Source organism: Rhododendron vialii, chromosome 6a (genome assembly GCF_030253575.1).
Source record: "Rhododendron vialii isolate Sample 1 chromosome 6a, ASM3025357v1".
Lineage (NCBI taxonomy): Eukaryota > Viridiplantae > Streptophyta > Magnoliopsida > Ericales > Ericaceae > Rhododendron > Rhododendron vialii.
The window spans coordinates 6,608,232-6,635,065 of NC_080562.1; the positions used below are offsets into that span (position 1 = coordinate 6,608,232).

At 40.2% G+C, this 26,834-nt stretch overlaps 4 protein-coding genes across 4 annotated transcripts; all 4 read right to left on the reverse strand.

Annotated features, from left to right (window-relative positions):
• Window positions 1-246: 246 nt before the first annotated feature.
• Window positions 247-2,635, reverse strand: LOC131331241 (scopoletin glucosyltransferase-like). Its single transcript, XM_058365123.1, has 2 exons — window positions 666-2,635; window positions 247-573 (listed from the first exon to the last, which is right to left on the reverse strand). Exon 1 carries the CDS (start codon window positions 2,476-2,478, stop codon window positions 1,012-1,014), a length of 1,467 nt encoding a protein of 488 aa, XP_058221106.1. The 5' UTR covers window positions 2,479-2,635; the 3' UTR covers window positions 247-573; window positions 666-1,011.
• Window positions 2,636-3,430: 795 nt separating this feature from the next.
• LOC131328319 (scopoletin glucosyltransferase-like) lies at window positions 3,431-4,888 on the reverse strand. Its single transcript, XM_058361275.1, has one exon. It carries the CDS (start codon window positions 4,886-4,888, stop codon window positions 3,431-3,433), a length of 1,458 nt encoding a protein of 485 aa, XP_058217258.1.
• A 7,220-nt stretch (window positions 4,889-12,108) lies between these two features.
• On the reverse strand, window positions 12,109-13,563 carry LOC131328320 (scopoletin glucosyltransferase-like). The gene has a single exon (XM_058361276.1). It carries the CDS (start codon window positions 13,561-13,563, stop codon window positions 12,109-12,111), a length of 1,455 nt encoding a protein of 484 aa, XP_058217259.1.
• A 2,817-nt stretch (window positions 13,564-16,380) lies between these two features.
• Window positions 16,381-23,036, reverse strand: LOC131331242 (porphobilinogen deaminase, chloroplastic). Its single transcript, XM_058365124.1, has 5 exons — window positions 22,692-23,036; window positions 19,338-19,743; window positions 18,315-18,521; window positions 17,333-17,510; window positions 16,381-16,679 (listed from the first exon to the last, which is right to left on the reverse strand). The coding sequence occupies exons 1-5, from the start codon at window positions 22,895-22,897 to the stop codon at window positions 16,567-16,569; spliced, it is 1,110 nt and encodes a 369-aa protein (XP_058221107.1). The 5' UTR covers window positions 22,898-23,036; the 3' UTR covers window positions 16,381-16,566.
• Between the last annotated feature and the right edge of the window lie 3,798 nt (window positions 23,037-26,834).

Genomic DNA, 26,834 nt, shown 5'->3' on the forward strand with positions numbered 1-26,834 from the left:
TGAATTGGCTTTGATGGGGACAATAATTAAGGTTCAATCTTATCTATAGCAAATGGTCGAACCAGACCAAAGCCAATTCTTTTTAATCCGTGAACGCGCCATGTTTTGTCACTTTCTCGTTAATGGAAAATGAGTTGACTGATACAGAGCATGGGGAGTTCCTGTTTTTTTTTCCTTATAGATAGACATTTCAGTTATCTGAGGGTCTGAGCATAGGGTTCTACTGGCTGAAATGTTGGTTTATTTGAAAAGACAAGAATGTCTAATGTGTCCCCCTCCTATCTTTTTCCTATAATTTCGCTAAGAACTAAAGCGCGAAGACCGGTTCCATGAGCGTGAGGCTATGAAAATTTTGAAATGTGCTGGAGATTTTGGAAAAGATCGGTCGCCCATGAATTTCTACCATCTCTCATCAGGGCACGAGCAGATTAAAGCTTCTATCACGCGATATTTGATTTACATCATGTGACCACATGAGAAGTAGCAGATACTTGAGTCTAGCTCTTTTTCCAACTCGTCTACTACCAAGGTGATTACACCTCTTGGAACTTGCATTTGCATTAAGAATGTCATCTGGAAAAGCCAATAATGTCATACGTACGTGAGGAAAAAGAAGAAGAAAGAAAACAAAAATGATGAACTGACGAACATGCGTAGAAACGTACAGTACAATTTTACGACAGAATTGCTTCAAAATCGGTGCTTCGACTGGAAACCACCAACCAATTGTCCTTTTGTTTAGTCAAATTTTGTAAAGAACTTGTCTGAAAGAATCCTACCCAGATCCTACTGGCAGTCCCGTTTCCGGCCTTTCACCGCAGCTAATAGAGAAATTTTTATCATAACCCAAAGCCTATTTCTATTCGGCTTCTTCCACGCTACACCATAAAACATCAAGTTTATAGTTCTAATCTTCCAAGAAAAGATTTGCCAAAATTTGTCCTCCAAACGATTGCTGAGAATAGTTTCTACAAATAATTGATAACCAGCACAAGGGCATAGAACAATTTCTTATTTTTGCCTGTGCAATTTGATGTCTTGTATGAGGGTGTTGAGATCATTGCAAGAAGAACCCCCTTCTTCAACAGCCTTCTTTGCTGATTCGCTGAGCCGTTTCGCTACGCTTCTCATTTCCTCGGCCTCATTCCCACCGTTCATCACCACGTTGATCGCCCTACTAATCTTCTCTCTCCCAATCACCGGTGTCTCCTCCGTAGCCCACACCTTCCAATACTCGTTCCCCACAGGGACTCCGAACTTCAACACCTGGGTCACAAGCTTCTCGTTGTAAAATTGGTCCGCGATGGTTGGCCAAGTGACCATAGGCACGCCCGTGGTTACCCCTTCGAGTATCGAGTTCCATCCACAGTGAGTCAAGAACCCTCCGATGGCAGGGTGCTCGAGTATCAACACCTGCGGGGCCCAACCCTTAACGACCATTCCCTTGCCTGATTCCTCCGTCCTCTCCACAAACCCTTCTGGCAACCACCATTCTTCTTCCTCATCTTTGTCGTTCATTTTCAAGACTCTAGGCACAACCCAGATGAAGGAACAATGTGTATCTTCGAGGGCACCGGCTATCTCCGCAAGTTGAGTTTTGTTAAATCGGGTTAAGCTACCGAAACAAACGTAAAGAACTGAGTTTTGCGCCTTTGAATCGAGCCAGTTGAGGTAGCTGTCTCTGTTGATTGTTGCCATGTCCCCCCTCTCCGTTTTATCGGCTTCTTCTTGGTTGAAGAGGGACACAGGACCTATGCTCCAAGCCTTAATTCCTAAAGCTTTTCTATAGTAATCGGCGTAAGCCGATTCCAAAACACCAAAACTATTCACAACCATCCCATAACTCTTCCCCTCAGCCAGTTTGAGTTTATGGAACATCTCCGAAAACTCTGTTTCTGTTTTCACAATATCAGGTAGTTGTGATCGGGTGAGCGAAACCTTGTCCGGAAGGCTGTGGACGAGGAATGGCTCGCTCTCCCAATGCACTTTGTCGTGGGGCCGGTAGCGTTCGACCGCCAATGCTACAGAGAGATTGAAAAAGCCGCTGCCACTAAATGCAAGCCTCGGAATACCTAGCTCTATCGCAACGTCGACAGTCCATTGGAAGAGGACGTCGGAGAAAATGCAATCGGGACGGGTCGCGCGCAAGAGGTTTTCGATTCGAGGTTGGAGAAGGTTGATGGCGCCGAAGAGGCGCATGGTCATCTCGGGGGTCGGAGTGTCGCTTAGATTTTCGCAGCCTTCGGGGAGGCCTGTTACGGGAGCGAAAGAGAGGATCTCGAGGGCGATGTGCCTACCGGCTCGAATGTCGCGATCGATGGTAGTTTTGAAGCGTCGGGCGTTCATCGGGGTGGTGATTATGGTGGCACGAACACCGTGGGCGGCGAATAGCCTGGCGATGTCCACCATTGGCATCATGTGGCCTGGCGCCATGTAAGGAAGGAAAATCACATGGATTTGGCCTTCTGTGGAACTCATGACACCCTTCTCTGTTTTTTATGTATCTTTGTAATTTGATTCTCTTACATTTTTTTGATAATCATAATCGCAGCGATCTTCTAAATAAAAATAAAAATAAACGAGAGAGAAAATATTACATGGTTCTGAGAGAAAGAGGGAGAGAGTGAGATTGATTCTAAATATAACTAGTAAGAAGTGTAACTAAACACTAAAACAAAGCCCATTTTCTGGAAGGTTAATGGACTGAGATCAAAGGAGATGAGATTTTCATGTCAAATGATCTTATCATTCCTTTGGCCTGGTCAAAACCACACAAAATACAAGTAAATGAGTCTTTTTTTAAGCAGTTGTCTGGACTACCTAGCTAGTGCTCAGTTTGACTAATTCCGACTCTTTGATATTATCGATCAAACAAGTCTTCAATAGTCCCAAGATTAGAAAAGTTTGACTTTCATATACGAACTTTCGGGAGCAAGATCCTTAGTTGTTGTCTCATATCTACTTAGCCAAACCCTTAGGGCCAAGAATTCACATCATCACACGATATTCCATATTCAGAACAGTTAAAGGTAGATTTTTCATTTCTAAACACTCAGAAAAAATGGTCGTCGAAGGCTCCTTTAAAAGCTTTTCTCACCCAAAATAAACTTCCTGACAAAAGTCACAATATTAATAACTTCAATCACATACATAGGTAACTAATTTTATTACCGTACACCTATTTATAAGGGTACCACAAAAACTCATAACTTAACAACTGATATAGGAGTATCCACTGAAGTATCCTCCTCCTTTCAGTTTTATAGGTACTGAAATTTCTCTCATGTTCTATTTCTAGTGCCCAGCTGAAAACACTACAATGGTGGGCAGGTGCAAATTTGCACCAATTAACTTGTACTACTTCATAGAAAGAGGGACTCCGGGGATGCAGCTTGGCAACTCCCTCCCTAAGACCCAGGGTCATAAAAAGTTAGTCATGAAGAACATAAGCATTGATTTCCTTAATCAAACTATTCAAATCAGAGGAACAGGATCCACCCTCTTCCACAGACTTCTTCATCATCACACTAACCTCCTTCGCCCGCCGCCGGATCTCCTCTGCCTCCTCCGACCTATCCATCAAATGACTCAAAGCCTTCACTATCTTATCTTTCCCCACAACCGGACTTCGAATGTCCAGGCTCCCGTTCCACACACCCGACCCGACTTCCACACCAACCTTCAAGACCCGCGTGATCAGCTTCTCATTGTAAAACTGCTCCGCAAACAGGGGCCACGTGATCAACGGCACGCCTGCTGCCATCCCCTCCATCGCCGAGTTCCAACCGCAATGTGTCACGAACCCTCCAATTGCGGGGTGGGCTAGGATCGAAATCTGCGGTGCCCATTCTCTCATCATCAGTCCCTTGTCACTTTCCAGTACTCTCTCTCGGAACCCTTCCGGCAACCAGTCTTCGTCTTCCTTCTCGCCTGTCTTCCCAATCTTCCTCACCACCCAGACAAACGGGTGCCCCGATTCTTCGAGCGCCAACGCGATCTCGGTGAATTGGGTGTCGGGAAACCGTACCACGCTCCCAAAAGAAACGTACAGAACCGAACCGGGTTCCTGATCGTCGAGCCAGTTCAAGCACCTGTGTCGCTCCGTATCCGTTTCGTTATCTTTCCCGAGTAACAGGGATGGGAGGCCAACGTGCCAGCTCTTCCTTCCCATGACGTTCCTGTAGTGCCGAACGTACTCCGGTTCGATCTCGGAGTAGCTGGTGAAAACCATTCCATAGCTCCGAGTCTCCGCGTCTTTGATCACCTTTATCAACTCTCCGCTGCTCCCGCACTCTTCCGGGGTCTTCAAATAGTCCTCTAGTTGAGCACTGGTCATCTCGATCGCATCAGGTAGCCCGGGAACCACGAAACTCTCCGAGTCGGACCTGACCTTCTCGTAAGGCTTGTGAATCATCAAATGATGGTAAACACAGTAGTAGAAGCAATTGGTGGTAGATAAAATAAGTCTCGGGATGTTTAACTCCTCGGCTATATCGACAGTCCACGGGTCCATCACGTCGGACACGATGCAGTCGGGGCGAAGGTCGCGAATCGCTTGCGCCATCGGTTCTCGGAGGAGGGAAATGGCGCGGGTGACTTTCGGTATCATGTCTCTGGAAGCGACGGAGCCGTAGTTCTCGATGCCTTCGGGTAAGCCCACTTCGGCCGCGGGGAATTTTATGGTGTGGAATGTGATTCGGTGGCCGGCGGAGGCGGCGCGGTCGACGGGGGGTTGGAACGTGAGGGCGTTGGATGGGGTGGTGAGGATGGTGACCGCGACGCCTGGGCGGGCGGCGAATAGCACGGCCGTGTCTACGAGTGGAGTCATGTGGCTAGTGATGAAGTATGGGAGAAAGAGGGCGTTGAGGTTTCTGTCTTGGGCGGCCATGGGATGTCTGGAGCGGACAGGTTAGAAATGGGAATGGAGTTTGCGGGAGTAGGAAGTGAAGAAATAGAAGAGGTAATGGCAATGTAGGGATATTTGGTGATACTCCTAGTTTATACTAGTATTTTCAATGAGTGTAAATTGTATCCACCTTTGGTGGAAAATTTGAATTTTCCACCACCATCAATTGTAGGTTTCACCATGCGTATATTGCAAAAATTTAAATCGTTCATCTTGTAGGATTCGTAGAGTATTATATCTTCACAAAAATTCAAATTTATTAGACATGGATAGTTATATAAAAAATTGAAGTTTGGTTTACAAAAATGGACGGTAAGTAAGTTTAAAGTTAAACTGTCCACAACCGTCTATTTAATAAACTAAAATTTAATTTTTGAAAAACTTATCGATATCCGATAAATATGATTTGTTGTGGGAATGTACTAACTACTATGCGGATCATACAAAATGAACGGTACAAATTACTAGGGGAAAAAAATTACTGTGGGACCCGCAATGTATGGTGAAAACCATAGAGTTTAACTCATTATTTTCAATACTGCAAGTTCAATAGTAGTATAAGTTAAGAATTTATGTCTAATAATTTGCTGAAAGTCTTGAGCTATCTTATCACTTATGAACGTTTGTAAACGGTGGGGGGACAAAGCGCATGACTTTAGTGAGAGACCCATGAAAGAGAGGGCATACGGGGGCCACCGCTCCCCGTTAATTCAAATTCTTTTTTGTTAGAGGCAGCGTAGGAAGGACGTTTGAATCGGTTTGATAGCTTTTTTCTCGATGCAATTTTGTTCATCCTCTTTAAAATAGGGTGAATAATATTCTATTTTTTATTAGTTAAAATGATGATGTCATATTTACCATGCAATACACTTTTTGATAAGCATGACATCATTTTGTGATGGAATTCATACTATTTCAACCAATAAAAAGAAGGGTAATATTCACCCTCCAGATGGAGAGATCATATGGATGAGTTCGAAGACTTTTTCTATGGATTGAGTTGGATTCCTATTACATTAGTTTAGTAATAAAGGAACAAAAAGAAAGCCTTTTGACTAAATCAACTGCTCCCCCAGAATGTCTGGTAATACCACCTAAGGGCGGATAGACCGTCCACCCAGTGCCGCTACCCACTTCTACTAAGGCTGAGCTTAATAGGGGCAAGAGACTTGGTGGCAACGACCTTAGGAGGGTGAACAAAACTCAATTTTCTTAGAAGAGAGCTCTCCTTCCTTTTCTTTTGTTTTAATATTGAATATAGGAGTATCTCTAGTGACACATGGTGGCTCCGAGTAAGAAATTGGAAACAATTCTTTTTTTTTCCCTCTTCAATCGCACGACTAAACACCAGAAGGGTGGTCCCTACTAAAATTGAAAATTGTAGTTGTAAATGAAACTCCACAATAATTTAGGGCGCACACACATGTGGCGCGCTCTCTCTTCCACGGCTTTAGGGTTTATTTATAAAGGAACAAAAAGCAGGCACAGCCGTCTCTGGACGGTCTCTCCCACCTCTGGCTTTGGAGTCTCTGGATCGAGTAATTTTTGCATACCAATAGGGTACCAGCCTGGCATGTACATGTGGTGCCGTAAACAAATAAGCGCGCGACAACTTTCGTCCATGTCAGAACACTGTGACAGAGAGGCAAATGCCTAGTGAAACCAAACGGAGGAAGTGAATTTCATTGATATTTTTGGGAAAAATTCAAAATACCTCCAACCTTTACACCAAAATTCAATTAGACTTTCAATTTTTTAAAAATTTCAATTTTACTCCCAACGTTATCTTCCGTTAATCAAAATGCCCCCTTCCGTCCGAATGACTAACGGATTTCATTAAAGGCTCCGTTAAATATCGTCTCAATTGAATTTGATGATCCGAGCTGCTCAATGTGTTCTAAACCTGATTTTAAAAAAATCCTCTAGAAATCAGCAAAAAAAATGACCGAAAAGGGCTTCATCTGAACAATTTTTTATTAAACTATTCAATAAAAAACTGTTCAGATGAAACCCTTTCCGATCATTTTTTTTATTGATTTTTAAAAGGTACCCTTAAAATCACGTTTTAATCACATTGAGCGACTCGGATCATCGAAATTCGATCAATAAAGGTAGGTGCAAACCAAAGCAAAATCCAGATGTTCAGATTTGAACAAAATCCGGATCGATCCGCACCTCCCCTTTTCCAATCAAATTTTAATGATCCGAACCGCTCAATGTGTTCAAAACATAATTTTAAGGGTACTCGGGAGAAATCAGCAAAAAAAAAATGGACGGGAAGAGATAGTTCAATAAAAAACTGTTCAGATGAAACCATTCAGTTCAATAAAAAAATTGTCATATGAAGCCCTTCACATTCATTTTTTTTTGTTGATTTCACCCGGGTACCCTTAAAATCACATTTTGAACACATTAAGCGGCTCGGATTATCAAAATTCGACCGGGACGGTATTTAACGGAGCTTTTAATTAAATCCGTTAGTCATTCGGATGGAATGGGGCGTTTTGATTAACGGAATATAACGTTAGGAGTAAAATTAAAGTTTTTGAAAGATTGAGAATCTAATTGAATTTTAGTGTAAAGGTTGGAGGGTATTTTGAAATTTTTCCGATATTTTTCTCTCTCATTACCGCTCCCAACAAAACCCGGTATTCTCTCACCTCTCTCCCACTCTTCCCAAAAACGCATCCCCAGTTCCAAATTTTCTTGCATTCTTAAATACTTCTTCGATCCTCGATCTTTAAATCTTGGTTTCCTACCCTTTTTAAAAATATATATATATCCACATTTGGTTTCGTACCTCTTGGTTGAATTTATTTCTTATTACAATCATTCTACAATTACAAACACATGCACAAATTCATTCACATTTACATTGGATCCCATCAAAAAACGTGAATGTGTATAAGTGTTTGTGGTTGAATGATAGTAAGGCTCCGTTCCAGAAATCTTCTTAAAAAATAAGCAGCTTATTTCACATTTTCAAACTCAAAAATAATGTAAATGAAAAATATTTTTAAAATTTTTTTTGCATCGTATAAAAGATCTCGATGAGATCTTTCAAACAAAATCCATATTGCATATTTTTAGATTTCAATAAATCCATAATTTTTTAGCTTGAAATTGTCTTCTTAAAAAATAAGAGTTTTTTTTACGTTCCGAAACGGGGCCTAATTGTTCTTTTACAATTGTAAAAAGAGGTAAACGTCAATCTGTCCAGTGTTGCAGTTTTCTCCAAATTAAAGAGTTGTTTTTGGCAAGTATAGAACTTCAGTATTTGTCTCTTCCACACATGTAGATGGTTGGTGTCGATCAAGTTTGACTTTAGCCACCGTGGATCTGAGAATTACTATAAATATTTGTTATTTTTTTATCTTTTTAATTAATTAATCCACCAATCAATAAATAAGTTAATCACACAAACGAGAAGCAATAAAAAGATGAACACAAGATATACGTAGAAAACCCTAAACGGAAAAAAACCGCGGGAAGGAATCAAATACTATAAACATTGTGTAGTTACAAGTAATCTTACCTTACGATTTGAACCTCACAATCAAACCTAAGACCTACTTGCCGAACCTACGTTCACTACACCCAGTGCTTGATCGCTGTTGCCTTGAAGCCATAAGCCTTTCATTTGCCTCCCGAAATCCATCTAAGGACTTTGCTCAGGGATTAACTGAGTTGATGTTATATTGAACACTCAATGATCCATTGATCTTCTTTTTACTCCAAAATTCAAAACCAAAGAACCCTCTTAAGTATTTCTCTAACAAAACGTGTTTTGCTGTTGTATTGAACGCTCAATGATCCATCGATCTTCTTTGTACTTCAAAATGCAAAACCAAAAAACCCTTTTAAGCTAACTGAAGAAATATTTATAAGTTACAGTAATCTCCACCTTCCTTATTTTCTTCCACCTAAAAATTCAAAGTCTCAATTACACCATATTGATTTCTTTTCACTTCCTAAACAAACATTCTAGAAAAATAAATAGAAAATAAATTACAGACTCGATAAAATATAAGGATACAAATAAATATGTAATTTGTCATAAAATTGCCAAATAAGAGAGACCGCGGAATTTGGATCTTACAGACCCAATCGATCTCCGTTCTCTTGAACTTAACTTAAATCTGGGAGTTTTGTTCTTATTTGAAATTTTTTCATATTTGTTAGTTTTGCCCCAAATTTTTGTGGGTTATTGATTCGTCTTGACGAGAGGAATCGGAAAAACAATTTTTTTTTACTTTTAGCTAAGTATTTTGATAAATAACCATTTTTAAGCCAAAAAATAACATTTTTGCACTAAAAAATAGTTATTTCTCACAATACTTAGGTAAAAATAAAAAATAAAATTACTTTTCCGATTCTTCTCGTTGAGACAAATCAATGACCAACAAAAATTTGGCGAAAACTAACAAATGCGAAAAAAATTTAAATAAGAACAAAAATCTTAGATTTAAATTAAATTTAAGAAAACAAGGCCGTGTAGAACTTTTTTTTTCTTTTCAAAATGTTATTCTGGAGAAAGGGTGCAAGTATCATATGTTGAGTAAACGTAGGCTTCGTAAATTAATTAGAGAAATTTGGTCGCAATTAGCCTTTTAAAGTACCCTGAATTAATTGATGTACACCCAAACAGGGGAGGAGTTAAAACTAAAAAATTGCAATATTTGAACCGGAAGGTTCTACCCCCTCCCCTCGTTTCATACGAGAGAGAGAGAGAGAGAGAGAGGGGTTAAGAAATGAGAACCTCCGTCTGTCCATGTGTAGGGGGCCGAAATATCCAAAGGATCAGAGGGTTCACAAGGTCTAAAAGGGGAATAAAGGTTCACACGCTGTTTGATCCGTCGTCCAGCTGTCTCAGTTCATCTGTAAATAAGTTTGGGCTTCAGCCTGATGTGTCATTAGTTATCCGAAGGATAGACGGAACCACGGGTACTTCACCGAACGTCGAATGCCTTATCCGAACGTACATATACTTGAGCTCGCTCGGTGATCTTACCAAACGCCCGGGTAGGGACATCCTCTCGTTCGGTAAGTTGTTCTTCGGAAAAGAACACTAATCACTCGGATACTCTTCGTGTGTCAGAAGTGGGCTCCACCGAGTACAGTCATTTATGGAACTTTCCAGAAGTATTTCTTGATAAGTAAGCTGTCATTTCTGATATTCGAAGTGACATCTCTGAGTGAAGTGACATTTCTGACATCGACTCATGTGACTCTGTAAGATCTAGGAAGTGATGCTCATTAAATAGCCCTGCTGCAGGGCGCCATCCGAGCATTACGCGACACGTGGAAAGTAAAGCCAACTTGCTCAGCACTCTACTCCTTCACCTATAAATAGAAGGGTAATACCATCAAGAAAGATGATGAGAAAAACCTCTTCTGAACTGAATTCTCTCCTCTTCTAGCTTATTTCTTACCAAACTTCTTCTTCTTTCTCCACCTACTGACTAGTTCGTCGAAGCTTCTTTCCGGAGGAACACCCCCTCCAGTTCTACAGGAACAATAAGACCGGCGTCATCTCTCACGGCCCAACACACGGAGGCAGCTACATAGGAAGGATCACAAAGAAATCCACCCCCACACCATGTTTCTTCCTAGTTAGTTATCTTGCTCTGATCTGCTTTCGAAAGCTTGCCGAAGACGAGAGAAAACTGAAGCAGAGAACTTCAAGGCTTGTTTTTGCCTTGAACCCAAAAAAGTTTATGACGTTATGGGTGACGAAAATTTTAACGGAACAAAAAGCCTCTCCGTTAGTTTTAGAACCGCTGGTTGTCGTGTGCATATTGGTTTACGGTACCACATGTACTTGCCAGGCTGGTAACCTATTTAGTATGCAAAAATTTCTCGGACAATGGTGGTCAGGTGCAAATTTGCACCAATTAGAGTATGTACACCAAGGAATGTGTACTTTAGCGACCCAAATCTCACAATTTTTTTTTTAATCTTAAATTTTTCTTAATCTCACACCAATCCTTTCTACTATCATCTCTATTCTTATAAAATATTATCCATCTCATACACAAACCCACACTTTATTGGAAGAAAACTCAAGAATTGAACCCAAAAGTTGATTCCGGTGAGGAAGCCGATCGGAAAACTCTCTGATTTCGGACCCAAACCCACAAATTGACCCTAAACCCAAACTCTCTGATTTTGACGAGAAATCTATTGCTCGCCAATCGAAAAAATTCAGCTGCTACTCCACCTCCACACACAGAGAGAGAGAGAGAGAGAGAGATTTGGCTTTGTTTGGTTGACATTTTAGTTTAATTTTGGTAGTGAATGGAGAGAGAAATAGGAAAATGATTGAAGAGAGAGGTAATGATTGGAGAGAGATAGAAAGAGATGTGAAAGTAATAATTTGGAGAAATAGGGTAATGATTGAAGAAAGAAATAAGATAATGATTGAAAAACTAAACTAAAATAGTAACCAAACATAACCAAAATAAAGGATTGCTGGTGAACAGTAGCTCTATAAAAGTGTCGAGCAATTGAAGCAAAACTATTTTTCCTATGTGTTTTGCTATGCTGGTGCAGAGGATTTTTGTGGGTTTTCCTCTGTATTTTACCTAACATATCTCATATACTTAGAAGCCGTTCAGCTAAATAAGTCAAGTGGTTTATTTTTTTGTCTTTATTCAAATTTTTTTCGTATTTGTTAGTTTTTCGTCAATTTTTTGGGAATTATTGCTTCGTCATGATGAAAGGAATCTAAAAGGTAAAAAATTACGATCGAAACTTAATTTTTTTGTATAAAGACAAAAATAAGTCAATTTTTTCGTCTTTATTCAACAAAAATTAGATTTTTGATCGTAATTTTTTACTTTTTAGATTTCTCTTGTCATGAAGAAGAAATAATCCCCAAAAAATTGACAAAAAACTAATAAATGCGAAAAAAAATTAAATAAGGACAAAAAAATAAACCAACTGGCTTATTTAATTGAACGGCTCATTAGTCTTGCGTACATGCTTTCGCAGTACTTCATAGAAAAAGAATCAGGATCATAATACGGCACCTCCGCTGCTCTATTTCACTGCTCCAATCAATCTCGGTGTTCATCTCAGAAATTAGTGGTTTGGATTTTAAAATCCGGACCGTCCCAAACTCTTTTAGAGAGTGAAATTAAAAGCGGTGAAAAAAGTGGTGAAATAGAACGGTAGAAGTAGACGTTCTAAAAAAGTTATTACTAATAACGAACATAAGCTTTGAGTTCCTCAATCAAACTATTCAAATCAGAGGAAGAGGATCCACCCTCTTCCACAGACATCTTCATCATCACACTAACCTCCTTCGCCCGCCGCCGGATCTCCTCTGCCTCCTCCGACCCATCCATTAAACGACTCACAGCCTTCACTATCTTATCTTTCCCCACAACCGGACTAAGAATCTGCGGACTCCGGTTCCATACACCCGACCCGACTTCCACACCAATCTTCAAGACCCGCGTAATCAACTTCTCATTGTAAAACTGCTCCGCAAGCACAGGACACGTGATCAACGGCACGCCTGCCGCCATCCCCTCCATCGCCGAGTTCCAACCGCAGTGAGTCATGAACCCTCCGATTGCGGGGTGGGCCAGGATCGAAATCTGTGGTGCCCATTCTCTTATCATCAGTCCCTTGTTACTTTCTAGTACTCTCTCTCGGAACCCTTCCGGCAACCAGTCTTCGTCTTCCTTCTCGCCTGTTTTCCCAATCTTTCTCACCACCCAGACAAACGGGCGCCCCAATTCTTCGAGCGCTAACGCGATCTCGGTGAATTGGGTGTCGGGAAACCGTATCAGGCTCCCGAAAGAAACGTACAGAACCGAACCGGGTTTCTGAATGTCGAGCCAGTTCAAGCACCTGTGTGGGTTCGTATTCGTTTCGTTCTCTTTTCCAAGGATCAGAGAGGGGAGGCCAACGTGCCAGCTCTTCCTTCCCATGACGTTCTTGGAGTGTTGAACGTACTCCGGTTCGATCTCAGAGTAGCTGGTGAAAACAATTCCGTAGCTCCGAGTCTCTGCGTCTTCGATCTGATTCATCAACTCTCCGCTGTTCCCACTGTCTTCCGGGGTCTTCAAATAGTCCTCTAGTTGAGCACTGGTCATCTCAATCTCATCAGGAAGCCCAGGAACCACGAAACTCTCCGAGTCGGACCTGACTTTCTCATAAGGCTTGTGAATCTTCAATTGATGGTAAACACATTCGGAGAAGCAATTGGTGGTAGATAAAATAAGTCTCGGGATGTTTAACTCCTCGGCTATATCGACAGTCCACGGGTAGAGGACGTCGGAGACGATGCAGTCGGGGCGAAGGTCGCGAATCGCTTGCTCCATCGGTTCTCGGAGGAGGGAAATGGCGAGGGTGACTTTCGGTATCATGTCTCTGGAAGCGATGGAGCCGTAGTTCTCAACGCCTTCGGGCAAGCCCACTTCGGCCGCGGGGAATTTCAGGGTGTGGAATGTGATTCGGTGGCCGGCGGAGGCGGCGCGGTCGACGGAGGGTTGGAACATGAGGGCGTTGGATGGGGTGGTGAGGATGGTGACGGCGACGCCGGGGCGGGAGGCGAATAGCACGGCCGTGTGGACGAGTGGAGTCATGTGGCTTGTGATGAAGTATGGGAGAAAGAGGGCGTTGAGGTTTTTGTCTTGGGCGGCCATGGGATGTTTGGGGCAGAGAGGTTGGAAATGAGAATAGAGTTTGTGGAAGTAGGAAGTGAAGAAATAGAAGAGGTAATGGAAATTCACGGAGGTAAGTTATTCATGGAGGTGCATAATCTTATCAGTTCGTTACGTCAATCAATAAGTTAGATCTGTTTTTAAACTATAATCGATAATAATTTGTTTTAATATGCATCGTTCAAAATACTATTAGATTGCGCAAGATTAAACTTCGTAAAATTTATTCACGCTCCTCCGTAAAACTTTTAAGAATTTATGTCTACAAAAATTGGCTGAAAGTCTTGTGCCAGCTTCTCTTATGCATGTTTGTAAACGGTGGAGGGGACAAAGCATGTTAGGTGGTTAAAAGTTCAAGGAGTACTGGGAACGAAGAAAATATTCTTAAAGTATATATGAACAATTCAGATTTACTGTGCAGTACATCTGAGCATTTCATATACACTTTAAGAGTATTTTCTTTACCCATTTTTTTGCACCTAGCATTTCTCTAAAAGTTCAAGTCAAAAGAGAAACAGACTGATTATTGTAGTAGTTGGTGGTTACAAAAGCATGACGTCTGTAAATGTGGGCAAGTTTTTCCTAAATTTTTGATCTGGTACTTTTTGTTGGTGTTTTTTGTCATTTTCTGTTTAGTTTTTCATCTAAAAAATGTGGGATTAATCATTCCTGTAGACAAGAGAAATAAGGAAAGTATGTATGAAAATATGGACCGAAATTGAAAAAATTCATGTAAGAGTTACTATATGCAAAAAAGATATGGGATGTTTGGTATTTTTCCAACTTTAGTGAGCTTTAAGTTTTTATTATAATTTTTTTCTTTTTAAAGTCTTCTCGTCGAGATGAATAATTAATTAAAAAAAACGTGAATCTAACAAAATTTCAAATAAACTAATAAAAATATCAAAATACAAAATACAAAAATTTAGGGAAATCTCACCTGGACTGAATAGCAAATCTCATTAAGGCCAAGTTTTCCTAATTGTCAGTATAAACTAAGCGGTCTAAAGTCCAAAAAACACACAGATTTTTAGACAAGTCTTCTCTCAAGTACATCAACTAAAAGTTCAAATAGAGAAAAATAATTTGTCTAAAGACCATAAGATATATGCAAGTGTGCAGAAAGAAAATTAATCAACAGTTCGGTCAACGGTCAATAGTCAAATGGTCAAACATTTAGGAGTTAACAAAATAAGAAATTCACTTAGGGCTTGTTTATTTGGAGGCTTTAAAATCTCTGCGCACGGTCCCCACTGCATTTCATTTATCTATCTCTCTACTCAAACCTCCTTCAAAATCCAAAACGAAAAAACCCTTAAGAACTTCCGATTGAAAACGTCTATCACAGCAAACATTACGGCCTCCGTCCTAATGCCACTTGATGGTCTCAAGACTCTTAATCCTCTTTGTAGTCCCCGAACCAAACAAGGCCTTTAAGAATTGTATGGGACCAAGTGAGTTGGTGCGGGGAGGAGAAAATAATTTACTGGGTGACGTAGACCAAACTATTACAATCCAAAAATCATTGTGGATGTGGCCGTTTGACTGGCCAACCCTAGCTCGCAACACGGCGCCATACCAGCGTGGCATGTGGATCATCGCGCGGGCGCGCGTAGCCCCGCACTACCCACCTGACACTCATAAGATCGCGGTGCCTGAACAGGATGCGCCAATCTTTGGGACTCTTGGACTGCTAATGTGGGTGCTGGTCCCAAAGTAATGAAGACGATGGGTTTAGAGTGCTAATGTGGGTGTTGGTCCCAAAGTAAAGGAGACGACGACACGACGTATACACATTGCCCAGGCAAATCATCGAGAGAGATACTCAAACTGACAATCTGTATCCGAGAACAAGACAATTTGAAGAAATAAAATCCGCCTGCACATTTTTTATCTCAACTATTGGAGCTCTCTTCTTTGAAAGCCGTGAATAGACTGAGATTGCAGCTCGAGTATTTCCATTTTCTGTCCAAACGGCCCATGAGAAATTTCACTGGGACTCTTATTTGCGCAATATGTCGTCGCTTCAAGGGATATCAAACCCTACTGTGACTTGCTCACAGCACCTCTCCTGAGTCTCGGTATCAAACTGCTAGTATCAAGAGTATGATGTTGTGGGTTGTGAATCTTTTAATGTTGTGAGGACAGAAAGATTGTACACATGGATCGAGTATTGGGTTTGGCTGAGAGGTCGAGCTGAACTTAATGGGTCAGATGGGTCGGCTTAGAAATGTAAAGAGCCCGGTGAAATAGTTCTGGTAAGTATGAATTGACAACCGACCAACACAACTCAGCTCAGACTAAAGTCAGCTCAGGCTAGCCCTGCATCATGTGTTCATCCATGCAGACAGTCTTCAAATGGAGAAATTTTTGGGTGCCAAGCGGGTACCACACTATAGGTGATCTTAGATGTCCAAACGTGTTTTGGACAGTCCGAATTTTAGAGAAAGAGGTGAGAGAGTGGTCGGGTGAGAGGAGAGAGTGGAGAAATTTCCCCTTCAAATGATGTTCTCTTGTTCCGTATCCCAAAAGAAATTCCCAAAAGAACAAAAGCGTCTCTTCAGAGTGTCGCTTAACTCTCAAAAAAAGGAGAGTCGCTTAAACTTTAAACAAGTGCATTTTCCGTATTGTCAAACGCGATTAAGGTAGAACGACAATGATAGACCATTTTGGGGTTGAAATATCTTGTTGGATCATAAAAACGTGAATCAGGTAAATTTTAGTGATGCAGTTTTGCGGGCCGTCCATTTTTCACGTTGAATATAAGAAAATACAGTGAACTGCTGTTTTACCCTGAGAGAGAGAGAGAGCAGCCTCGCTAATTTACTCACAGAAAATAATGAGATCCCTTACAATGTTGAACTGATCGGGCTAAACTAGCAAACAACTAATGAGAAAACAAAAATTACCTCCACTACTGCTACAACAAGAGGACACTGAATGAACCTGAATGTCAGACAGAGGAACCCGAAGCTTCGATCTCTCTCAACAATCAAAAAATCCTGGCCCTGCACGAGATAGAAGCTCGTTGCCCGCATCTTTCCCCATAAGCATCATATCTTCATAAGCATATGGACCTTGTCTAGAAGTTTCAAGCACTGAAAGAGGGAGAACACAAGAAGAGCAAACACTAAGGTGACATTAGTAAAGTTCTCGTTTTCTGTTTTTTGTTGACAAAAACATTTGAAAACTACAAACTAGAGGCATGTGTGGGAATTGTCCACATTTTCAGAATAAGGGAGTACTGGTTCTTAAAATGCTATAATCTATGAAATCTTTTTGTTTTTTGTTTTTTGGAGAATGATAATCTTTGAAATCTACAAAGAGGTTTTTTACTTGTTTCCGAGCGTTTCACTTTTTCCTCCACTCGCTATCCCAACCTCAGGCTACCACCTCGGCAACCCCCTGGCGGGTTGGCACCTTCCTCCAAGTCTCTAACCACTGTCTCAGATGACCTCTCAGGGAAGTGCCCCGCCTCTATCCACCAGACGGCGACACTCTGGTAACTCCCCTCCGCCTCTGCTCTCACATACAATTGACCAACGACCCCCTTTCTTTCAGCAACTCCTTACTAGATTTGAGATAGCTTTCCAACACATACGCATCAATCAGGTTTTTGTTTATGTTTTTTTCATAAAAAAGAAAAGATGCTTTACTTTAAACAAAGGAGTTAAATGATACGTAAGTTAACGAGGAAAAAAGAAGTTAAATCCGTAGTCACAAATATGTCTTCCCAAAAGCACTGTTTTACCTCGGGTTCCATCTGGTGAGGCCACCAAGCCTTTGAAAATGCAATTTCCATCCTCATCTCGACACGCATATCCAGCAATTGGAGTGCGACAAGACCCATCCAATGCTAAGAGGAATGCCCTCTCGCATGCCACCGCTAATCTTGTTTCCTCATGATTCAATGAGGCCAAATATTCAGCCTGCATAGAAGAACTGGCATTAGAAAAGAATCCTAAAAATTTCATAAACATGCTCTGAAAGTGTAAAAGCGGAGTCAAAGGAATGCATGCCCATAAATAATGGAATGAAGTTCAATATTGGCTCACAGTAGAGCTGCAACACCAAGCACCTGATAAATTGTAAATAAAGAGTGCAACTATGAAAAATTTAACCAAATCTAGATATGAGTGGGGTTGCATAACAACACAGCAGTTAGTTTATAAAGGATGACCAGCAGTTTCTCTGCACAGGGTTGTACTAATTGGAATTTCAAGAGGAAAATGAATTTTGACCTATCCACTGTGGGTTTAGTAGCATAAAGATTTTGCCTATCAAATTGCTAGCCACCTCTTTTTGCAGTAAATGCTTCACTATTAGCATTAAATGTTATGATCGAGTGAAACAAAAATAGGAATAACAAAAACTTATGGGAAATTAACATTCAGTGGACCTTGTAATGGCTACCTCACAATGCTACCCGCCTCTCACTGCAATAATTAGCCATTAGAAAGAAAAGTACTTAACCGACTGAATTAGCTATATGGTATCAAGACGCAACCAGGAAGTTTTTGAAAAGAAATAACTACTAAAAAGGATAAGTTGATAGGCTCCTCGTTGAATAGACAACGAGATGAAAACCAACCATGTACAAGAGTGAATTTGACAGCTCACAAACTGTCACAAAGTCTCAAGCGTCCAGCATCACTAGTGTTATTTGTGAACAAAAATGATGTTCCGAAAGTTGACTTGAAAGAACTCATCTACTTTAGACATCAGAAACATACCATCTTATCATCATTGCTTCTACATGCAATTCCAATTGCACCTTGTGCAACAGCTGGAAGCATATCATCCATGGAAAGAATGGAAGTCACATTTTCAGTCATATTTAGACGTTTGAGTCCTGCTAATGCCAACAATGTTGCTTGAACTACTCCTTCATTGAGTTTTCTTAACCGTGTCTGAACGTTACCACGAAAGTTTTCCAGCACCTACAGATGCAACCATCAATCAAATGAAAGAGAGGTAACAAAGAGACCAATTAAAACATCAATAGACCACCCGGAAAGAATTATGTGCACAAATCCAACAGAGAACTTGAGGATTAAAAGACGTATGGTGGACCAAAGCAAGCTCGAATATACATCAGTGACAGCTCTAAAGCTTAAAACAAAAATACATGTCTGCCTCAGCAAGCCTGGTATGGAAATACTCTACCAGTAAAATATTGAGCATTTTAGAAGAACCTGTTTGGCAATCACCAATGGTCCAGATGCAGTAGCATTTTACTAAACAATTTGTTCAGGCTGTTACTCCACTCGTGCATGGAGGTTTTTTGTTCAAGTTTAGTAGTTGCTTGTAGTTTGGTTTTTTCGTCAAGATTGGGTTTCTTATTAGAATCAAGAATGTGACTTTTACAATATCTTCCTGAGAAATTATTGCTGCTGCATAATTTTGCAATTTAAGGCCTGTGAAATTACCAACCCTTCACGGCAGGTAAATTAATACTATGTGGAAGCAAAACATCCAGGAGTTGCTTATTACCTACGAATTCCATGTTTCTTCACTCAACATGTGCAGCACATCTAACAAAATGAATATTGTGATCCAGCTAAACTTGAAAAAATTTCGAACAAGCCCACTCAACATTTTCCTAAGCAGACACCAGATTATGTTCATATATACATAAATGGACCCAGAAGTTAATCAACAGCCTGATCAGAGACTTCCTACAAAATAAATAATGAAAAAATTACCCTGTTTGGGCAAAATTGCAGATTTTATGAAATTTGAGAGAGTATACTCACATTGAGTGATGGATATCTGTGGAGAATTTGTGACTTTCTTCTGAGTGATGCAGTTCCTATAGTGCTTCCAGCTGGCAGCTCTGCCAGTGAGGCTGAACCTAAGGAAATAAATGCATCGCGAACATCCTCGCGTGGGAGATTGCAAGGCAAAACTGTCTTTTCTGGTAAATAAGTGGGAACATCTTTCATTGAGTGGACCGCAATGTCGATTTCACCATTTATGAGCGCCTCATCTATTTCTTTTGTGAACAAGCCCTTCCCACCTATGTCTGCGAGTGGCTGACTTTGTATTTTATCACCTGTTGTCTTTATTATAACAATCTGAATAGCATCCTCTTCAGCCAACTCTGAATGTGTAGCCATGAGTTTGTCTCGTGTCTCATAAGCCTGAGCAAGTGCTAGTGGGCTGTCCTACACAAGGAAAAAATACAGAAAATTCATAAGAGAAGACATACACCAAAAATAACTAGCTTAAGAAATCGTGTTTACCATGTGACTGGCCAATTGTGTTGACTCCTGAATTTGTTAGGCATGAAATGTGCTCAAGTCTATTGAATGTGAATAGTCACACAAAGAAACTTTTAATGTGTTACAACAACCTCTCTAATCCACCTTCATCACTTTTTGCGCATATTTGGTAGTGCTTTTCCACAACTTCTTTTCATTAAGTAGCTTTTAAGCAACCTTGTAATGTGATCCAGGACCCGTATGGTTGGTTGCCTACCGTTACATGCTAAAAGAGATGTCTATAGACCTGGATCTATCATCACATAATAAACACATAAAGGCTTGATTTCCACTGATTGCATATCAACATGTTTTTACCGGTCTGTCGTACCATATATATACATTGCAACTGCAGGTGAATAGCACAAAACCCTCCACAGATTTCCAAACTTTTCTAAATAAATATTCATAATTTGCACAAATCTTATTTGTCATATCCAACCTCCACAAATCATTAAACTATTTCCTATCACATTTTCTGCAAATTAAAAGCATCATGCATTGGCAGACAGGGATTATAGACTTCATTTATGAATTCCATAGCAATTGAATTAGGACTGAGACGATTAGGGATGCTAAACGAACCAAATAGGTTGAACTTGGGTTGACTTGTGGCTTGTTTAAACGTGTTTGGACAAAATATAAGCCAAGCTCAATCACCTTTTATACTAGTTTGTTTACAAATTCAAGCCAAGCCTAAGCATATGGGTGTTTGACTTGATAAGCTTGTGAGCGGGGGTCATTCGATAAATATTACAAATATAGGGGTAACTCAATATTGCAAATATGTGAGATCTTCCCTTCCGTTTAGATCTTTTCACCAATTGCATTTCCAATACTGTTGCATCCAAATTGGAAACCTATTAGGTATGATATGGAGTAGAATTTAGGGCTTTGTCATACCCTATAAAAAATTCCATGGAACAATTCACAGGGTTTAGTGTGAAAAAAGTGGAGCTTCCAGATTGCCCTCTCTTTTGCTTTGTTGGTTGCCCTACGTTGCTTGCTTTTTCTAGGTACTTGTTCTTTCTGTTATTCTTCTTTAGTTTTTTTCTTCTATGTAGTTAGAGATATTAGACACAATATACTCTGTTTTTCTGTATCAGTGGTTGGAGTTCTAGCATATGAAAAGTACCATGATATCTCCATTTAATAAAACCTATTCCAGTTTACATAATACATGTACCAATTATTATATATTTTTTAGATTGAATATAGTCATTGCTTTAACTACATAATTCATGCAGATAGTATGGCAGATTCTAAAATGCCGGATTCCGCCTCTCAAAACCCACTACCTAATATTGTGGAGGATGTTGATGAGAATGGTGATGATGATGTTCAGGTTACATATGTGGAAGTTAACCCCCTTCAAAAGAAAGAAAGGAAAAGAAAGTCACCTATTTGGAAGGGATTTACTATAGTGACACTTAAAGATGGAATCAAGAAAGGTCAATGCAATTTAGTCGAACTAGATTGGCTTTAGGTAATGCAACAACTCAGTATCACAGACACATGAACAGTTGTACGCATCATTTGGCTCTAATAGGAAGCAGACAACTCCAACAACCGAACCTTTAAGTGTTGAAGAAATGGCTGCCATTGCAGGAAATTAGCACATACAAGTACGAAAAGGACAAGGTCAGAGAGTTCATAGCAAAGACGATTATCGTGCATGAGTATTCCTTTAGAATGGTGGAGCAGTGTTTTTTCCTTACTATTGTGTAAAACTTTGAATCCAGGATTTGAGAAAATATCACGTTTCACTGTGACAAATGACTGCATGAAGCTATATGCACTTGAAAAGAACAAGTTGAAGGAAGTGGTAGCTGGTGCCTGGTGTGGAGAGAATTAGCCTAACAGCGGATTTATGGACCTCAAATCAAAAATTGGAATACACGTGTCTTACAGGTCACTTTCTAGATTCCAAACGGAGGTTAAAACGCATCCTGAACTTCTGTGCTTTAGCCCCTCCACACACCGGAGGTGTTATTGCAGATAATATTTCTTAGTGTCTTCTCCATCAGGGGATTAGAGGATAATGTGTCCACAATCGCACTTGATAGTGCTTCCTCAAATGATGTGGCTGTAAGGACCTTGAGGGACAGACTTAGATGGAAAAGGAAAATTGTATTTCAAAGGTAAGGTTATGGATCGAGCGAGATCCATAATGTGATTCAAAGTATTAGCGAAAATGTTAATGCCAACAAAGACGGATGTAGGAGTTGGCTATTGGGGGCCAAAGCCACCCCAATTTTGACAAACCCATAATTACCCAAGTAATTTTTTTTTGTTCAAATAGTAAAATATATTTTGTTTGCCTCCCCATAATTTTACGAAGAGTTGGAAACTTAGACTACAACAAAACTTCACACACAAACACACGATCTTTTCTCAATTTCTCTCTTATGATTGGTTTTATTTGTAGATTCATGTAAAAACATCGAAATGGTGTATACAGTTGATGGTATTCTTAAAAAAAATAATGCACATTGTTCAACTTGAGAAGACAATATAATGTACATCTTCCAAAGTCAATATTGGCCACCCCGCATTAGAAATCATGGTTCCGTCCCTGAAAGCCAACTCCAACATTAAATACGTTTGAGTTCCAAGATACGAGGAAAGAGATGAGAGATCCATACTACCAGTAGCTACCATCTTATAGTGAGTACGTAAATATGTAAATTTGCCAACTCTAGAGGGATTTGAAAGTCAAAAGTTCAGACACATATGGTGCACACTGTATCAATCTAAGATTTACAAAAATTTACCTTTCACTGTAGCCAATTGAGCAAATAAAACCAGTAGCGAAAGAGGAGATTCGAAAAAAAGGAGAAAGATTACCTTCCTCTTGTGCCAATTCGAACGAGGGCGACCTTGGGGACGGCGGCAACTGAGGCCCTCGTGCCCGTGAGTTTGCGGCGGCGATTGGTGGCTGGAGGGTTTAAGGACGGCCGCAGAGCTGATACGGAGCTGGTGCTGAAATTACCATTGAGGATCCCAAAATTTGCGGGAAAGAGAGTTTGGTTCAGCAAGGACTTGGTCTCCATGGAAGTAGAATGGAGAGAGAGAGAGAGAGAGAAGAGGAGAGGAGAGAGACGTTGGGACTTGAGGGAGGGAGATCTTATCTTCTATGTATAGATAAACTGATTAACTCGCTCCTCTCTGCCATTGGGGTGAAACTGTAGGGCAGAGGCGTTGAAGAAAAATGTCGAACCGTAAAACCGGTTCGATTCAAATCAAATCGTCATATTTGGTCCGGTTCTGCGGTTCTACGGTCAGATTATAGTTCCAAAAAAATAAGAATTGTTAATTTTGATTTGGTTACTAATTCTCAATTAATGAACCGTAATTAGAACCTGACCGGACCATTTAGAACTAAGATAAATATAAAAATACATATGTGTGTATAATTAAATATGTATTTGAATTTGATAGGTTAATCTTTTCCTTACTAAATTTAATTTATTTAGAGATGAAATTTCATTTGTTAGGAAAGCTTTTATTTTCTTTCTTCCTTTTCCTATTCCAGCAGATTATCTTCCTATTTCTTTAATTTTATGAGTTCATCGTTTTGTAAATAAGTGTTTGGATACTTATTGGATAGAACCGGAACCTGGATAAAACCGGAATCGAACCAAAATCGGACCGGTCTTGCAATTTGGTTTTGGTTAGGTTCCATGCATATATGGTTAGGTTCTGGTTTTCAATTTTCTAAAACCGTTTGAAATGGTTCGGTTACTGATTTTTTAGATAACCGAATCAATTCGGACCGTGTGCACCCCTATTGTAGGGGGTGCAGTTCACCCCTTTCCGTCCTGATTTCGGCTGTAATTTTGTAATCCAAATTGTTTATATTTCGATCTCTTCGAGACGCTTGTTTTGACATATAAAATTATTCTAATCGGATATCCGTAAGTACGTGATCCAAACAAAATTTGATCGATAAGTAGGGGTTCCAAGCACACTAAATCGGAACTTAAGAAAACCCGGATTTTCGCATCTAAATGTTTTTCATATGATGTATTTATAGACGTCCGATTAAAATAATTTCCTATCAAGACAAGCATCTCAACGCGATCTGAAATATGAACGATTTGGATTACGAAAACTACGGCCGAGATTGGGACGCAAAGGGATCAACTGCACCCCCTGCAGTTTCACTCCCAAGCCCTAATTTGGCGCCCTTTCCAATTATCCTCCACCTCAGCTAGAAATAGTGCCATGTCAGCAGGTCAAAATTGAAAAATGAGAGACCAATTGAGGGGTGGAAACGAGCCGAATTGAACTTTAAGGTATTTGTGCTTGGCTAGTTTAAATTTCAAGGAATTCGTAGCGACTATTGAGTGCAAATATTTGAGCTAGAGCTCAATTAAGTATTCAAAAAAGTTAGGCTTATCTATATGAGTCGATCTATGGTTTGCTCTATCTCAACTCATTTATTAAATGAATAGAGCTGAGTCAAATTGAGCTTTAAGATGTTTGAGTTTGGACGGTTTAAATTTCAATAGATCCATACAGAGTCCAAATATTTTAAAAGTTGGACTCGATTCAAGTACTAAACAAACTAAGCCATGCATGCTAGTCAAACTTATCTATATGAGCCAATCTACGGTTAGCTCAATTGATCTTAGCTCGTTTACTAAAGAAACCAAAAATTCTATTTGAGCTCGATTCGTAGTTGAATGGATCGAGCTGAGCTGAGTTTCGAATTGATTGGAAGAGCTCGATTTGTTTGTATCCCTAAAACAACCCGACTTCCATAAAATTTGTGTCAAAATCGAAAGGATTTCTTTGTGCTTTTTAAATCAAAATAGATATGTAGATAGATTCCTCCTTTTATTCATCAAAAAATATTAGTCTCAACCCCACGTCGTCATCTATATGAAATTTTACCATATCTATGTCAAGATCAATGTTAAGATTTCATTGCATGCTACGAGCCAAAAAAAAGTATCCATAGCCACACCAAGCAACTATGAAGTTGTACCTAACTATAGAGCGAGAAGCTCAGAAGGGTATTCCATCTAACAGGTTTACATCCCCCTCCTCTAACAGGTATTCCATGAGAAGAGGGAATGTATCCCCCTTACATACAAAACTTTCACCTAAATTCCAAAAGATTATAACCATCAGAATAGAGTTACTCCGGGTATCAAAATGGGCATCTAAACGTAGCTTAAAGCGATATATTGTTTAACACTCCCCTAGGCCTAAATTCATTTTAGGCCCAGATTACGGTAGTCCTGGCCTTTAGAACCTCTCTGATAAAGCCCAGCCCTGCATGTGATGAAGTTATAAGAGGTTTGAATGATTATTACTTTAACACTTCCCTGGCTAAATTCATTTTAGGCCCAGAATATGGCAGGCCCTGGCCTGAAGGCCTCTTTGATGAAAGCCCCCACCACTTTCTTCATAATTACTAGCTGGTTTTGCATTTGCTCCACTGGAGAGTGATCACTGATCACGACCAGAAAACAGAAGAAAAAATGGCTTCCGTTTCTCACCACTTGAGAGAAAACGAATATACTGATTGCGTTGGCTCATGGACCCGTGAATCTGATACTTGGACACGTAATCACATCCAATTACGACCACCATACCCCATGAATCTGATACTTAGATGCGTAATCACATCCAACGTCCATAGTCGATTCTATGCAAACATAGATAATGGGACACACCTATTAGTACTGGCCTCTTGCAGTGGTGCACGTGATGGGTGTCCACTGCTTTTCTTTCTTGGAGCCCCAAACAAGGCAAAGATAGAGATTGGAGAAAGAAAGACGAGCTCGAAAGTCATTGCCAGTTTTTAACCAAATTAGACAACATATGATGGAAGACAAAACCAAAAGCACAGCACAATTTTGACAGGAAGCAAGAGGCCCACACACAAACCATAAGCCATAACGTTTTAATTTAATAATGTACTTGTGAGAAAAACAAATCATTGCAACGATTAGCAAAGCTGCATGCGGCAATTGGACCTAAACACAGTTCAAGTTAGTTTATGAATTTGGTTAATTATGAAAGGAGGGGTTTTGGGGGATTGATGCAATGGGAGGGGACAGATGATGAGCAATGGGACTGCAAAAGAATGATGGAGAATGATGTTTTTTTTTTTTTATAACCAAATGTCCGAGCCAGCTTGCGCACACTCCAACTTATTCCGCGGCCCTGAATTTAACAGCCTGACAAACCTTCCAGTGGTCTCAAGGTTTGAAATGTTTAACTTCCGTGGGGGTAGAGCATGATATCTCATGAAGTAGGTACAAAAAATTTATTTGCTTTCTCGTACCCGCTTGGCAAAACCCTTGGGTTATGATAGAGAATAATGTTGTGAATGTAAAAAGAGAAGAGAGCATGTGAGGTGGAGCTCCCACATGGGGTTAGAACAGAAAGGAGAAAAAGGGTTAGAGTGAATTTGGGTGGGGGAATAAATAAAGTATGCACAGCTGCTGCACAGTGCAGCAGCAGCAGCTTTTCCTTCTCTGAAAACTTGGGTGGAAAAAAGCTACTCCATTTTTAACATAAACTTCGTTTACTTTCAGTGAGTTTGATCAGTAATAAGTATTTGGAATTTATCGATTGGTGCGGCCAAACTTACTATTTAGCGTTCGAAATCGTGGGTAGGGCCTAAATTTCGGTCTCGATAAAGGTTAGGTGGAATTCCCTATAGAGAATTGTGTGGTGCCGAGAGCAATAGTAGTGACGGATATACAGAGAGTTGCCTATCTGCGTATCATGAAGTGATCACAAAGGAAGAAGCCATGAAATTAGTTTGGTAAATCAGATGGGGTTGTGATTTTTACAGTCATTGGATTGGGAAGAATCTGGGGGTGGCCCGAAAGCTGTAAAACGTCTCGTGGCCAACTAGCTAGAAAGGGGTGGGGTTAAAAAAGGAAAGAAAGTGGCTGTATTGAAAACTTGATCGGTGAAGAAAAGAACCTTACTTTGTTACTAAAAGAAAAGGCTAATTAATAATTT